The sequence below is a fragment of the Eumetopias jubatus genome, unplaced genomic scaffold (genome assembly GCF_037043125.1).
Source record: "Eumetopias jubatus isolate StellerSeaLion01/CBP00866 unplaced genomic scaffold, mEumJub1_p1.0 scaffold_4, whole genome shotgun sequence".
NCBI lineage: Eukaryota > Metazoa > Chordata > Mammalia > Carnivora > Otariidae > Eumetopias > Eumetopias jubatus.
The window spans coordinates 172,049,653-172,064,930 of record NW_028274810.1 but is presented as its reverse complement, the minus strand read 5'-3'; the positions used below and the strand labels follow the sequence as shown (position 1 = coordinate 172,064,930).

Genomic DNA, 15,278 nt, shown 5'->3' with positions numbered 1-15,278 from the left:
AGTTTAATAAGTTCTTTATCGATTTTGGATGTTAGCCCATTATCTGATATATCATTTGCAAATATCTTCTTCCATTCTGTTGGTTGTCTTTTGGTTTTTGTCAACTATTTCCTTTGTTGTGCAAAAGCTTTTTATCTTGATGAAGTCCCAATAGTTAATTTTTGCCTTTCTCTCCCTTGCCTTTGGAGATGTGTCTAGCAAGATGTTGCCGCAGCCGAGGTCACAGAAGTTGCTGCCTGTGTTCTTTAGGATTTTGATGGGTTCCTGTCTCACATTTAGGTCTTTCATCCATTTTGAATCTATTCTTTTGTGTATTGTGTAAGGAAATGGTCCAGTTTCAGTCTTCTGCATGTGGCTGTCCAATTTCCCCAACACCATTTGTTGAAGAAAATGTCTTTTTTCCATTGGATATTCTTTCCTGCTTCATCCAAGATTAGGTGACCATAGAGTTGAGGGTCCATTTCTGGGTTCTCTATTCTGTTCCACTGATCTAGTGTCTGTGTTTGTGCCAGTACCATACTGTCTTGATGACAGCTTTGTAATAGAGCTTGAGGTCCAGGATTGTGATGCCACCAGCTTTGGTTTTCTTTTCCAACATTTCTTTGGCTATTTGGGGTCTTTTCTGGTTCCATACAAATTTTAGGATTATTTGTTCCAGCTCTGTGAAAAAAAGTTGATGGTATTTTGGTAGGAATTGCATTGAAAGTATAGATTGCTCGAGGTAGCATAACCATTTTAACAACATTTGTTCTTCCAACCTATGAGCATGGAACGTTTTTCCATTTCTTTGTGTCTGCCTCTGTTTCTTTCATGAGTGTTCTATAGTTTTTTGAGTACAGATCGTTTGCCTCTTGGGTTAGTTTTATTCCTAGGTATCTTAGGGGTTTTGGTGCAGTTGTAAATGGGATCAACTCCTTAATTTCTCTGTCTTCTGTCTCATTGTTAGTGTATAGGAATGGAACTGATTTCTGTGCATTCGTTTTATATCCTGCCACTTTGCTGAAGTCCTGTATGTGTTCTAGCAATTTTGGGGTGGAGTCTTTTGGGTTTTCCACATAGAGTATCATACCGCCTGCAAAGAGTGGAGAGTTTGACTACTTCTCTGCCGATTCGGATGCCTTTTATTTCTTTTTGTTGTCTGATTGCTGAGGCTAGGACTTCTAGTACTATGTTGAACAACAGTGGTGAGAGTGGGCATCCCTGCCGTGTTCCCGACCTTAGGGGAAAAGCTCTCAGTTTTTCCCCATTGAGAACATTTGCTGTGGGCTTTTCGTATATGGCTTTTATGATATTGAGGTGTGTTCCCTCTGTCCCTACCCTGTGAAGAGTTTTAATCAAGGAAAGATGCTGTACTTTGTCAGATGCTTTTTCTGCATTCATTGGGAGGTTTATATGGTTCTTGTCCTTTCTTTTAATAAAGTAGTGTGTCACAATGATTGATGTGCAGTTGTAACCACACTAGGAGATAGGAAAATACTACCTCAGGAGTAAATCCCACTTGGTCAGGGTGAATAATCCTTTTAATGTATCGTTGGATCCTGTTGGCTAGGATCTTTTTAATGTACCTTTGGATCCTACTGGCTAGTATCTTGGTGAGAATTTTGGCATCCATGTTCATCAGAGATATTGGTCTGTAATTCTCCTTTTTGGTGGGTTCTTTGTCTAGTTTTGGGATCAAGGTAATGCTGGCCTCATAAAATGAGTTTGGAAGTTTTCCTTCCATTTCTATTTTTTGAAACCGCTTCAGAAGAATAGGTATTAATTCTTCTTTAAATGTTTGGTAGAATTCCCCTGCGAAGTCATCTGGCCCTGGGCTCTTGTTTGTTGGGAGATTTTTGATTACTTCTTCAATTTTCTTGCTGGTTATGGGTCTGTTCAGGTTTTCTGTTTCTTCCTGGTTCAGTTTTGGTAGTTTATACATCTCTAGGAATGCATCCGTTTCTTCCAGATTGCCTAATTTGTTGATATATAGTTGCTCATAATATGTTCTTATGACTGTTTGTATTGCTTTGATGTTGGTTATGATCTCTCCTCTTTCATTCATGATTTATTTGGGTCCTTTCTCTTTTCTTTCTGATGAATCTGGCCAGGTGTTTATCGATCTTATTCTTTTTTAAAGAACCAGCTCCTATTTTCGTTGATCTGTCCTACTGTTCTTTTGTTTTCTATTTCATTGATTTCTGCTCAAATCTTCATTAATTCTCTTCTCCTGCTGGGTTCAGTCTTTATTTGCTGTTCTTTCTCCAGCTCCTTAGGTGTAAGTTTAGGTTGTGTATTTGAGACCTTTCCTGTTTCTTGAGAAAGACTTGTGTTGCTGTATGATTCCCTCTTAGGACTGCCTTGGCTGCATCCCAACGATTTTGACCAGTTGTGTTTTCATTTTCATTGGTTTCCATGAATTCTTAAAATTCTTTAATTTCCTGGTTGATCCATTCATTCTTTAGTAGGATGCTCTCTAGCCTCCATGTATTTGAGTTCTTTCCGACTTTCCTCTTGTGATTGAGTTCTAGTTTCAAAGCATTGTGGTCCAAAAACATGCAGGGAATGATCCCAATCTTTTGGTACCGGTGGAGACCTGATTTGAGACCCAGTATGTGATCTATTCTGGAGAATGTTCCATGTGGACTCCAGAAGAATGTGTATTCCCTTATTTTAGGATGGAATGCTCTGAATATATCTGTGAAGTCCATGTGGTTCAGTGTGTCATTCAAAGCCCTTGTTTCCTTGTTTATCTTCTTAGATGATCTGTCCATTTCAGTGCCTGAGGTGTTAAAGTCCCCTACTATTGTACTATTATCGATGTGTTTCTTTAATTTTGTTATGTGCTTATATATTTGGCTGCTCCCATGTTAGGGGTATAAATATTTACAGTTGTTAGATCTTCTTGTTGGATAGACCCTTTAAGTATGTTATGGTGTCCTTCCTCATCTCTTATTGCAGTCTTGGTTTAAAATGTAATTTGTGTGATAGAAGGATTGCTACTCTAGCTCTCTTTTGATGTCCATTAGCATGATAAATGGTTTTCCACCCCCTCGCTTTCAATCTGAAGGTGTCTTTGGGTCTAAAATGGTCTCTTGCAGACAGTATATGGATGGGTCTTGCTTTTTTATCTAGTCTGATAGCCTGTGTGTTTTGATTGGGGCATTTAGCCCATTTACATTCAGGGTAACTATTGAAAGATATGAATTTAGTGCTATTGTATTACCTGTAAAGTCACTGTTTCTGTATTTATTGTCTCTGTTCCTTTCTGGCCTATGTTACTTTTGGGTTCACTCTTCACTTAAAGGATCCCTTTTAATATTTCTTCCAGAGCTCTTTTAGTGATCACAAATTCTTTTAGTTTCTGTTTGTCCTGGAAGCTTTTTATCTCTCCTTCAATTTTGAATGACAGCCTTGCTGGATAAAGTATTTTTGGCTGCACAGTTTTTTCATTTAGCACCCTGAATATATCATGGCAGTCCTTTCTGGCCTGCTAGGTCCCTGTGGATAGGTCCCCTGCGAGTCTAATGTTTCTGTCCTTTTAGGTTACGGACCTCTTGTACCAAGCTGCTTTCAGGAATTTCTCCTTGTCTCTGAGATTAGCAAGTTTCAGTATTATATGTCGAGGTGTTGACCTGTTTTTAACTGATTTTGAGGGATGTTCTCTGTGCGTCCTGGACTTGAATGCCTGTTTCCTTTCCCAGATTAGGGATGTTCTCTGTTATAATTTGCTCTAATATACCTTCTGCCCTTCTCCCTTTCCTCTTCTGGAATCCCAATTATTCTAATATTGTTTTGGTTTATGGTATAACTTATCTCTCGAATTCTTCCCTCGATATTCAGTTGTTGTTTATCTCTCTTGTTTTTAAGATTTTATTTATTTATTTGACATAGAGAGAGACAGCGAGAGAGGGGACATGACCATGGGGGAGTGGTAGAGGGAGAAGCAGGCTTCCCACTGAGCAGAGAGCCCGATGCAGGGCTTGATCCCCGGACCCTGGGATCATGACCTGAGCCGAAGGCAGAGGCTTAATGACTGAGCCACCCAGGCGCCCCTGTTTAATCTCTTTTTTTCTCAGCTTGTTTATTTTCCATTATTTTGTCTTTTTTTTTTAAGATTTTATTTATTTATTCATGAGAGACAGAAAGAGAGAGAGGCAGAGGGAGAAGCAGACTCCCAAGGAGTAGAGAGCCCGATGTGGGACTCGATCCCAGGACCCTGGGATCATGACCTGAGCTGAGGGCAGACGCTTAAGCATCTGAGCCACCCAGGCACCCCATTATTTTGTCTTCTCTCTCACAATTCTCTCTGCTGCCTCATCTATCCCAGCAGTTAGAGCCTCCATTTTTTATTACATCTCATTAATAGCCTTTTTTATTTTGACTTGATTAGATTTTAGTTCTTTTATTTCTTCAGTATAAGCTTCTCTAATGTCTTCTGTGCTTTTTGCAAGCCCAGCTAGTATCTTTATAATCATTATTCTGAACTCTAGTTCCAACATTTTATTCATGTCCATACTGATTAGGTCTCTGGCCATCATTATTGCATCTTGTTCTCTTTTTTGAGGTGAGTTTTTTTGTCTTGTCATTCTGTCTAGAGAAGAATAGATGAAGAAGAGAACAAAATACTAAAATGGAAACAATGACCCCAGAGAAATATACACTAAAATCAGAAGAGATGCAAAACCAGAAAAAATTTTAAAAAAAGTGTGAGAGAATATAATCAGACAGGTGAATAAAACAGAGCAATACACTGGATCCTGTGTGCATTTTTGTCTGTTAGAAAACTAGATTCCAAAATTGTAAGGAAAGAAAAACTTCTATATGTACGAAAATAAAGGATAGAATGTAACTATAAAAATGAAAATTAAAAGTCAAAAAAAAAAAAAGGAATATAAACAGGTGAACAGAACAGAGCAATACACTATATCCTGAGTGTATTTTGGTCTGTTTGTTAGAAGAAACTGCATCCCAAAATTGTAAAGAAAGGAAAACTTTAATATATATACAAAAATAATATTAAATACAATGGAAGGCTAGAATGTAAGTGTAAATATGAAAATTAAAAAAGATTTTAAAAGAGTTGATTCAAAAATAAGAAAATGGTTGAAAAAAGAAAGAGCAAAAACATTAAAATTGAAGTACTAAAGAATCGTGGCAAAAAGACCATAATTTCTATATGTTTTCCCTTAGTGCTGGAGTTTTGCCGTTCTGTGTGATTAGTAAACATGGTCTTAGCTGGATATTCTTGGTGATCCTCTGGGGGAGGGGCCTGTTGTGCTGATTCTACAGTGTCTTTGCCCCAGGGGCAACTGCATTGCCCTTGCCAGGGGTCCATGCTAAGTAAGCTGCTCTGGTTTGTTCTATGTGGTTTTGTTCCCTGAAGGCTTTCTGCTCTGCTTTAGAGGATGAGAATTAAAATGGCGGCCTCCCAATCTTCAGCCCCAGAGCCAGAGCTCGGGGCCCACTCCTCAGTGTGCCCTCACGCAAAAGCAGTCAATCACATCTGTCTCCCTGGTCTCCATCTGCACGAAACCCTGATGGGAGTCTCCAAACCCTGCAGCCTCCTATGGCACATACTCATGCCGCTCCTCCCTGGGGGACGAAGTAGGGTCAATTCTGAATATATCATGGCAGTCCTTTATGGCCTGCCATGTCTCTGTGGATAGAGCTCCTGCCAGTCTAACATTTCTACCCTTGGGGTTTATGGATCTCTTGTCCCTAGCTGCTATCAGGAGTGCAGTCTCCCAACTGTTTGGTGGTTCGTCATTTATGGCAACACTATGCTGAGAGCCCACACCTGGGCTTTCTGATTGCAGCCCACTTGTCCACCCCCAGGCACCCCAGGTCTTTCTGTGATCCTGAAGATCCAGAGACCACACTGTCCCACCTAGGTTTTTGCCCCATTTCACCACCTTAGCATGCCTCTCAGGCAGGGCTGTCCCTCACTGGAGCAGACTTCTAAAAGTTCTGATTTTGCGCTTGGCTGCTATATCAGTTTCGGGTGTTGGCTTAGGGAGGCTCCCCCCACCTCCCTGGCGGTTTATCTTCCCATATAGAGCTTCAGATTCACTTCTCTGCACATCCTGCCTTGCAGAAAGTAGTCGCTTTTCTGTTTGTAGAGTTGCAGCTATTCTTTCCTTAGATCTCTGGTTGAGTTCACAGGTGTTCAGAATGATTTGATAGCTACTAGTTGAATTCCTGGAACCAGACAAAACCAAGGTCTCCTATTTCTCTGCCATGTTGGACTATCTGCACCAATATTCTCTTAGATTCACATTCTTGAATTTTATGTAGATTATGTTGCCTTCATAAAACATTTATCCATACCTGTTCAATCTATTCACTGCAAAAATATGGGATATTTAATGAATATTTAACCTAATATAAAACATTTAAATTGAGCGTCTTAACTGCCCTTCCTTACTGCCAATAATATATTTATGGTGATGATGATGACCACCATAGTGGTGGTGACAGAGATGTTGAGATTGGGGAGGAAGAAAGAAGTAGCACTTTTTAAAAAAAATATTAGAGAGTGAGCAAGAGAGAGAGAGCACGAGTTGGGTGGAGAGGCAGGGGGAGAGAGAGAAGCACACTCCCTGCTGAGCAGGGAGCCTGACACAGGGCTCGATTCCAGGACCCTGGGATCATGACCTGAGCCAAAGGTAGATGCTTAACCATCCAAGCCACCCAGGTGCCCTGAAGTAGCACTTTCTTGAAGGAAAACCAGAAATACTAGCCCTAATCATGAAATGTTTAATAGGATTAGACTCAATAAAACTGAGTTTGGGGCGGGCACACCTTTCTTCCAGCTCTATCTTAGAATGGACTGTTTTGTCTCACCACAGAAATCAGTGAATGAAAATAATTGACTGATTTCAGTCTGTATGTACACAAGGCAAATGGGTGCAGAAGTTGCTTTGTAAGCTAAGCTAAGTGGTAGGGAAGTCCATGCTGGGGAAAAAGATAATTGAAACAAGACTAGAAATAGAAAATTATGAAAACATTCTCTTTACTTTCCCATTTTTAGTCTTCTATAAAATCAGGCACAGAAATTTAGTCTTTGAGGGGGAAAACTATATAGGAATGGACAACTTCAGAGTTGGAATAATCATAGTTACATTTTAAAGGTATCTTTTACATTTTCCATCAACAATCTATTTTCTAAAATACTTATAACTTACAGACTATCAAACATTTCTGATTTTTGCCAAAAGGACTCATAAATTTTTTTAAAGTAGTGTTCTTCAAACTGCAGAGCAGTTTTGTTCAAAATAAACTTTTATTTATTTTGGCATCATTTTAGATTAAAAGAAAAGTTGCAGACATAGTACAGAGTTTCCATATGCCTCTCACTCAGTTTTCCCCAGTTGTTAACATCTTGTGTTACTGGAGTTTGACTGTCACTAAAAAACTGTTGTTGGAACATTACTACTAAGTTCCAGACTTTTTAGCCTTCCCTAGTTTTTCCATTAATGTTCTCTTTCTGTTCCAGAATCTAATCACTGTAGGTACCACATTGCATTTAGTTGTCATGTCTTCTAGTCTCCTCTGGTCTGGGACAGTTTCTTAGTCTTTACTTGTTTTCATGACTGTGACAGTCTAGAGGGGTATTGGCCAGGTAGAATCCTATAGAATATCCCCTAGTCTGGGTTTGTCTGAAGTTTACTCATGATTAGACTGGTGTTAAGGGTTTTTGGAAAGAATTGCACAGGGTGGATGGCCTTCTCATCACATCATATAATGGGGGTATGTGGCATCTACATAGACATTCCTGGGGATGGAAACCTTCATCATTTGGTTAAAGTAGAATTTGCCAGGTTTCTCTGCTGTAGTTACTATTCTTAGGACATGACTCAACGAATTTGGCACACTCACAAGAATGGGTAGGAGGTAGGATTAAGCTCCATAGCCTGTAGAGGGGCTTAGTTATCTATATATGTATATTTTTAGAATTCTTTTGTAAGGAAGATTTGTCCCTTCTTGGTGTGCTTGAGTAGTTCACTTGGTCGAGCATCAGACTTGATTTTGGCTCAGGTCGTGGTCTTGGGGTCATATGATCGAGCCCCGTGTTGGGCTCTGAGCTCAGTGGGGAGTCTGCTTCTCTCCCTTTCCTTCTGCCCCTCCCCCTGCTCATGCTCTCACATGCTCTCTCTTTTTCTCTCTCTAAAGTAAATAAATCTTAAAAAACTGTCCCTTCTCTTCCCTTTATTTATTCAATCTTTATATCACTTTCGATTCATGTATATTTATTTTGTACTTTGGGGTATAATCCATTGTCCATTTTTTTTGAGCACTTCATTCCTTTTTGGTATTACGAGAGACACTTCAGGATGCTCTTGTATTTCCCCTACCCCAGCCCTGAAATCCGCTATTTCTCCAGGAAGCCATGGTTCCTCTTGGAGGATGGTATTTAGAAACAAGCTCTGGATGCTGGATGTGCTTTCTGGGTGTCTTTGCGTCTGGGCCCTGTTTAGTGGACAGAGCTAGATAATATTATGTGTACTGAGAAACATATCTGTCATTGTTCCTGGCCTATCATTTTGTATTTCTGTTAAATTTATACTGATGCTTAAGACTCTAATCCAGTATGTGATAGGATTTTAATGTCGCAGCTTAATCTCCAAGCATGTTCTAGCTAAGTAAACACAGTGAGAAAATTTCAAAAATACGGAATGGCTAGATAATGAAATGTTAACCCAAGGCGGTAATTTTCAGTGAGTAGTTCTGTTTTATTTATCAACTACTTATAAGTAGTTGAGAGGTCAGTGTAGTTTTTCTTTATTTACTTTTATGATGTTATAAATGTCTTAACTATTGCAGCTTTACATACTCAAACATGCATGTTTAATTCAGTATAGTGGGTTATTGACATTAATTTTCTTTCATAAATTGAACACTGTACTCTCTTTTGGCAAACCAATATAAGAGAAACCAGGTAGCTTTTCAATTTTCTCTTCTGCAAGTGATAGCAATAATTTCTACCCCATGAGATTTTAGCGAAGCATAAATACATGCATGTATTTGAAAGTACCTTGTAAATTCTACATGCTAACTTAGAGAATATATGTTAGATTGCCATCATTTAACAAGAATTGGTTAAATACATTTACTCTGGTATAATTTTTAATATGTATCATAATCAGAGACATCTCAGAGTTGATTATTCCAATTTTATAAATTGTTTCACAAAAAGAATCTTATTCATTAATTAAGCTCACATTATTGAGCTCTTACTTTGTGTTAGGCACAAAACAAACATTAGCCAGCTCACATCCAAAGAAGATCTAATAATCTAATTCCTAACTTAGTAGCCTATTTAACTTTTAGTAGTAATGGAAACTAGGAAGGAGTCCAGTTCACTAGAGGTCTTTGTCAGCCTTGACGAGGTACTTTTGTGATTTGTTATCCTCACCTCGAAAGGAAGCTCCAGGAGAACAGTAGTATTGCCTTTTGGGATCCAAGCTTTCCCATCTAGGTGCTTAGGGAAGATTTAGTGAACAAAGAAATGAAGGCAAGAGTTGGGCCAAGTCTCTGACAGCTATAGCTTAAAGCCTAATTTTCAGAAATAGAGGGGGACTGTCTAGTGCTGCGGGAAGCACAGGTAGGTCTTTTCAGGGCTAGAGACACTGTCCCCCATCCTTTCCTCTTCTTAGTCACTCCCCCAAAGCCCTAGCAGGAAACTTGCTTACTAAGCCCCCTATTATGTTAACTTCCTAGGTACCAGAGTATCAAATAAACTAATTAGGTATTGAGTTCCCCAAAAGCCGTTGTAAAATTAGTGTTGGAGACTGTGTATAGTACCCATTATATTGGGTGGTGTATTAATACCATATTTCTCTGTATAATTTTTATTTTAGGCTGAGGGGAAGATAACATTTATTGATTACTTAACATATGTCAAATACAATGCTGGGTACTTTACCGTGTATAACTTCACTTAATTAGAAGGAATAGACATCATCTGCATCATACAGATGATGAAATCAAGGTCAAACTGCCAATAAATAGCAGAGCTGGTCTTTGAGTCTTGGTTTTGCTGACTTCAAAGACTATGATCTTTCTACTATGTGAACATTTTTAAGGTAAAGCTAACTCATTTTACTCTTCTAATAAGGTACTTTGCATCAGAATATCTTGGAAGATTACACTGACCTTTACTATATTTTTTAATACAAGAGATTGAAATAACGTATTAAAGTTTTCTAGTATACTGTGATGTAAGATGCCAGATTTTTTTTTTTTAAAGATTTTATTATTTGACAGAGAGAGACACAGCAAGAGAGGGAACACAAGCAGGGGGAGTGGGAGAGGGAGAAGGAGGCTTCCCCCGGAGCAGGGAGCCCGATGCGGGGCTCGATTCCAGGACCCTGGGATCATGACCTGAGCCGAAGGCAGACGCTTAATGACTGAGCCACCCAGGCACCCTGAGATGCCAGATTTCTTGTACAGGGAGTTAAATGTGAACTCCAATTCTCTTCCCATTAAAACACATTTACCAAAATTTGTCATCTCTCTGTAGGAAAAGAGAAAGGAATCCCATGGATATATTTGACATGGCTAGGCATCGACTGCAAGCTCCTGTGAGAAGACAGTCGCCTAAGGGCTTAGATGCTACTACTTTTCAGAATATTCATGACTTCAATGAGCTGAAAGATAGAGGTGAGTCGAATGCTGCTCTTTTATATACAGACTGTGTTCTCCCCGTATTCAAGTATTTATTTGTATCCTTTTTCTAAAGTAAAGTTTCATCTACGATACCTATTTTAAATAACGATGAATAAAACTTCTATATACTTTAGTTCTTTATGTTACCAATCTGGTAGATGAGGCTTTGGTTTGTCTCTTTTCTTTTGGAGAGCATACAGCTGTTAAAGCCTCTCTGGAGTGGATTAGATCAGGTAGACTAATAAGAGTGGCACTTAATGGAAGTCATTAATGGAAGGGGGACAGGGCAAGCTGAGCTTGGGAAAGAGACTAAGAACGAACAGCCAGAGTGACTGGAGAATGTGGTATCCTGAAAGCTGAGGGAAGAGAGCGTGTCAAGGAGAAAGAATCGTGTAAGAGGAATATTGCAAAGTATCATTTGGATCAGAGGTCACTGGTGACCTCAATTAGATCTTTGGTGGAATTAGGGCATCAGAAGCCAACTAACATTGGAATGAGGATTGACTAGGAGGCAGACTGTTGGAGGCAGTGACAACCCCTGGAGGAAGCTTGGCTGGGAAAGGGAGGAACGGAGGGTCCAGAGCTGGGGGAATGCGTTCTGATGCTACTGTGGAGGGTGGCTTGTGACAGGGTAAGAGGTGTATGTAGGATATGAGAGAGAGGGAGGGAATGATGAGAGCAGGGTCCCTGAGTAGGCAGGAGCAAATAGAGGATATTTGAAGGAAGAGAGTTGAGAAGATTTGATGTAGTGCTTAGAAGGAGGAGAGAAAGCTTAGTAGGGAAATAGGATTACCAGGAGACACAGGGGCCTGGGAAACTGAAAATGTGTAGAGGAACCAAAATGTGTGTTATATGTGATTTTTCCTTTTGGACCATTTAATAGAGCAGGTGTCGGAGTCGAGGTGGCAAATTGTTGGATGTGTGATCATACGACCTATACCAGATGAACCAGAATTGAACCTTTCTTCTTTTTACTTTTAAAAATAGTATCTATTACAGAAAGTTTTGAAAACACAGAAAGATAGATAAGAGGGGAAAATCACCTTACTCAAATCACCTAAATATTTCTAGTCTTCTTTCTGAGCCTAGTTTAAAACAAAAAAAGTATGGGGCGCCTGGGTGGCTCAGTCGTTAAGTGTCTGCCTTCGGCTCAGGTCATGGTCCCAGGGTCCTGGGATTGAGCCCTGCATCGGGCTCCTGGCTTAGCGGGAGGCCTGCTTCTCCCTCTCCCACTCTTGCTGTCTCTCTCTACCAAATAAATAAAATCTTGAAAAAAAAAAAAAGTAAAACAAAAACAAGATATAACTTATTTAATTTTCTCTGTTTTTCATTTAGATTTACAAGTGTCATCAGTTACATTTACTATTGTTTTTTAATGCTATCATTTATTTATTTATTTGATTGTCGGTTAACTAGAATTTGGTTAATTTATTACAACAATCCAATTGCAAAGCAACCCATTTATTTATTTTTTATTATGTTCAGTTAGTCAGCATATAATACATCATTAGTTTTTGGTGTAGTGTTCAGTGATTCATTAGTTGTGTATAACACCCAGTGTTCATCCCAACATGTGCCCTCCTTAATACCCATCACCCGGTTACCCCATCCCCCTCCTTCTGTAACCCCCAGTTTGTTTCCCGGAGTCCAGAATCTCTCATGGTTTGTCTCCCTCTCTGATTTCTTCCCATTCATTTTTCTTTCCCTTTCCCTATGGTCCTGCTTGCTATTCTTTATGTTCCACATATGAGTGAAACCATATGATTGTCTTCCTCTACTTGACTTACTTCACTTAGCATAATCCCCTCCAGTTCCATCCATGTCGATGCAAATGGTGGGTATTCATCCTTTCTGATGGCTGAGTAATATTCCATTGTATATGGGAGGCGTTGTATTAAGCCAGTAGGTCTCAGAGTTTGGTCAGGGGACCTGTGCAGTCAGAACTGTTTTCATTATAAACTAAGACATTATTTGTCTTTTTCATGTTTATTCTCACATGTGTGTACAGGTTTTCTGGAGGTTACATACGTGATAAATCCATTGCTCTGATGCTAATAATACATTTGTGTATTCTCATGTTTTAAAAATTTCTTAGTTTTAATTTCTAATAAGGCCTGTGTGTGTGTGAGAGAGAGACATAGATAAAAGCTCCTTGGGGTCCTCAAAGAGTATAAAGAGATCGTGAGAACAAAAAAGGTTTACACCATAAAATTGAGCCATTCATTTCCCTGTATGATTTCCACATTGAATCCTCGTTCATTATATGACTTGGTTTTTGAGGTTTCTTAAAGTTTTTACAGAGAGGAAACTGAGTCTGGAAGTGGCCAAGTCAGGGTCCATCCAATCCAAGTTCATGTGTCCAGAGTGTCTTCTGTTAACTTTGCTCTTAACCATTTTCTAGTTCTTACTCAACTTGGTTCCCATGTTTTTATTATATTATACTTTTAAATTATTTTGGTAATTGTGATAATTTCTGATCATAAAGCCTTTTACATATTTATGATCATTTCTTTAAATTGTATTCCAGTAGTATAATTAGTAGATCAAAGGGAATAATAGTTTCAAGGCTTTTTAAATGTATGAACTATATTTTTGTTCTCAAGATTTAAAAATTAAGTTTTGGGCGCCTGGGTGGCTCAGATGGTTGGGCGTCTGCCTTCGGCTCGGGTCATGGTCTCAGGGTCCTGGGATCGAGTCCCGCATCGGGCTCCCTGCTCCTTGGGAGCCTGCTTCTCCCTCTGCTTTTCTCTCTGTCTCTCATGAATAAATAAATTAATTAAAAAAAATAAAAATTAAGTTTTAACATTTTCATTCTGATCACTTGATATTCTTGAACTTGTGGCATAGATGAATTCTTAGATTGTCATTTCCTCCACTAATGACATCTCTCCTAAAATTCCAGCCAGTCTGCCTTTATCTTGCTTTTTGTGTGATATATGCAAGGGTTAAAATATTAATTGGCCAATAACATTGTTTCATTTTTTCAGTATATTTTAGGGACTGGCTGTGATTACAGTGTCTAAATGGCTGCCTGAGTTGTAGCCCTGTGACTGCTTGGCTATCACCTGTATATAGTTGCCCAGCTGTGTGCTCTGGGAGGCATCTTGGGGAGTGGGGAGGTATGGATGGAGATTGCATAATAAGCTACTGCTTGTTCTGGGGTGGGGCAGGGGGGTTCCTTTTAATGTTGGTAAGTTTGTGAAAGGGCATTTACTTAAAGAATATTAATTTCGTGTTGAGTTTTATGATAATTTTAATATCTCTTGACTTTGGTGATATTTTATTATTTTAATTGTTCCTTGATTTTGAAATTAGGTTACTCATATGTTACTTATAGTGAAGTTTTATAAAATCTCCTTTGGAAACAAGATTGAACTTAGCTATATATTTTTTGTACTAGATTCAGAAACACGAGTTGATCTGAAATTTATGTACCCGGATCCTCCAAGAGATCACCACACCTTAGAGATTCAGCAGCAAGCCCTACTAAGAGAGCAGCAGAAGAAACTGAATAGAATGAAGATGCAGGAAGATGCTGAAGGTAAGAAATAATCATTCCTGTCTCAAATAGTATCAGTCGGTTGTTTGTTGTTGTTGGCTTCTTTTCTCTCTGGTATTGATTTCAGTCCCAGGCAGCTTCCCGCCACTGGCAGCTCCATGCTCACGTGGCCCTTTTGGCAGATAGTCCCAGAAAAGGACAGGTCCCCGAGAGGGCTCTGGTTGCTGTGGCTGAGGTACGTTATGTGTGAGAGGGGTCCAGGGAGGATTGAGGACCTCGGCTAGGCCAGGTGCCATCTGCAGCAGGAAGTAGGAGCCAGGGGGAGGAGTGCTGGGCAAACACACCAGTGCCCTATGGGGCATTTCTTTGCCATGTGTGTCTGACAGGTTTTGATATGGCATCAAAATCTGTTTAGCGAGACTGGGCTATGAATGTACGTTTGTATAATCAGCCAGTCAACAGATACTGAGTGCCTATTGGTGAGCACAAGTACTGACCCATATCTGGGGGATGTGGTGATGAAGGAAATATGCTCCTCCTGTCAAGGAGCTTATACTTTGTGGCAGGAGTTAGATGCTAAATAAGCATAAATGTGCTGAATGCTGCAAAGGAGAATCTAGGGTCCCTTGGGAGTATGGAACTGGGGAGTGGGGGAGCACCTGATGGCAGAGTGGGGGTAGCTGCCTCACAGAGCAGAGCATCTTGGACCCTGTTGGCCCAGTGTCCTGCAGGACTTCACATATTTCCCCAGCTTTGCCAGCCTGCAGGCCCCTGAGGGTGGCCATGGAAAATGAGTCCTAAAAACACAACAATCCAGTAATAAGAATGAGAAGACATTCTCATTCTCAGGCTTGCAGGATCTGGGGAATGTTTTTTCACCAGGAGACATTATCACAGGAGTAAGTGGTGCACCATTTTAGGCCCAGGTCAAGACTGATAAAGATTGATACAGGGAAAGTCTTTCCTCCATTTTGTACAGGACTTTTCACAGTAGTCTCATAGATCACCCTCTGACAGCAGAGTAACCCAGATTCTATGATAAATAGTAGGCATGTCATCAGAGAAGAGAAACTAGGACATTCTTCAACCTTTACAAGCATTTTGGTGGAATTTTTCCAGAGGAGACCCA

The 15,278-nt window shown here is 39.7% G+C and overlaps 1 protein-coding gene across 4 annotated transcripts in view; it reads left to right on the top strand.

Moving 5' to 3' along the window:
* Window positions 1-15,278, top strand: part of CSPP1 (centrosome and spindle pole associated protein 1) — a 166,693-nt gene that overhangs the window by 125,271 nt on the left and 26,144 nt on the right. For all 4 annotated transcript variants that reach the window (XM_028113319.2, XM_028113310.2, XM_028113297.2 and 1 more), the window contains 2 exons: window positions 10,505-10,644; window positions 14,051-14,191. In XM_028113319.2, the coding sequence (XP_027969120.1) occupies window positions 10,505-10,644; window positions 14,051-14,191 (281 nt within the window). The remainder of the gene's footprint in view (window positions 1-10,504; window positions 10,645-14,050; window positions 14,192-15,278) is intronic.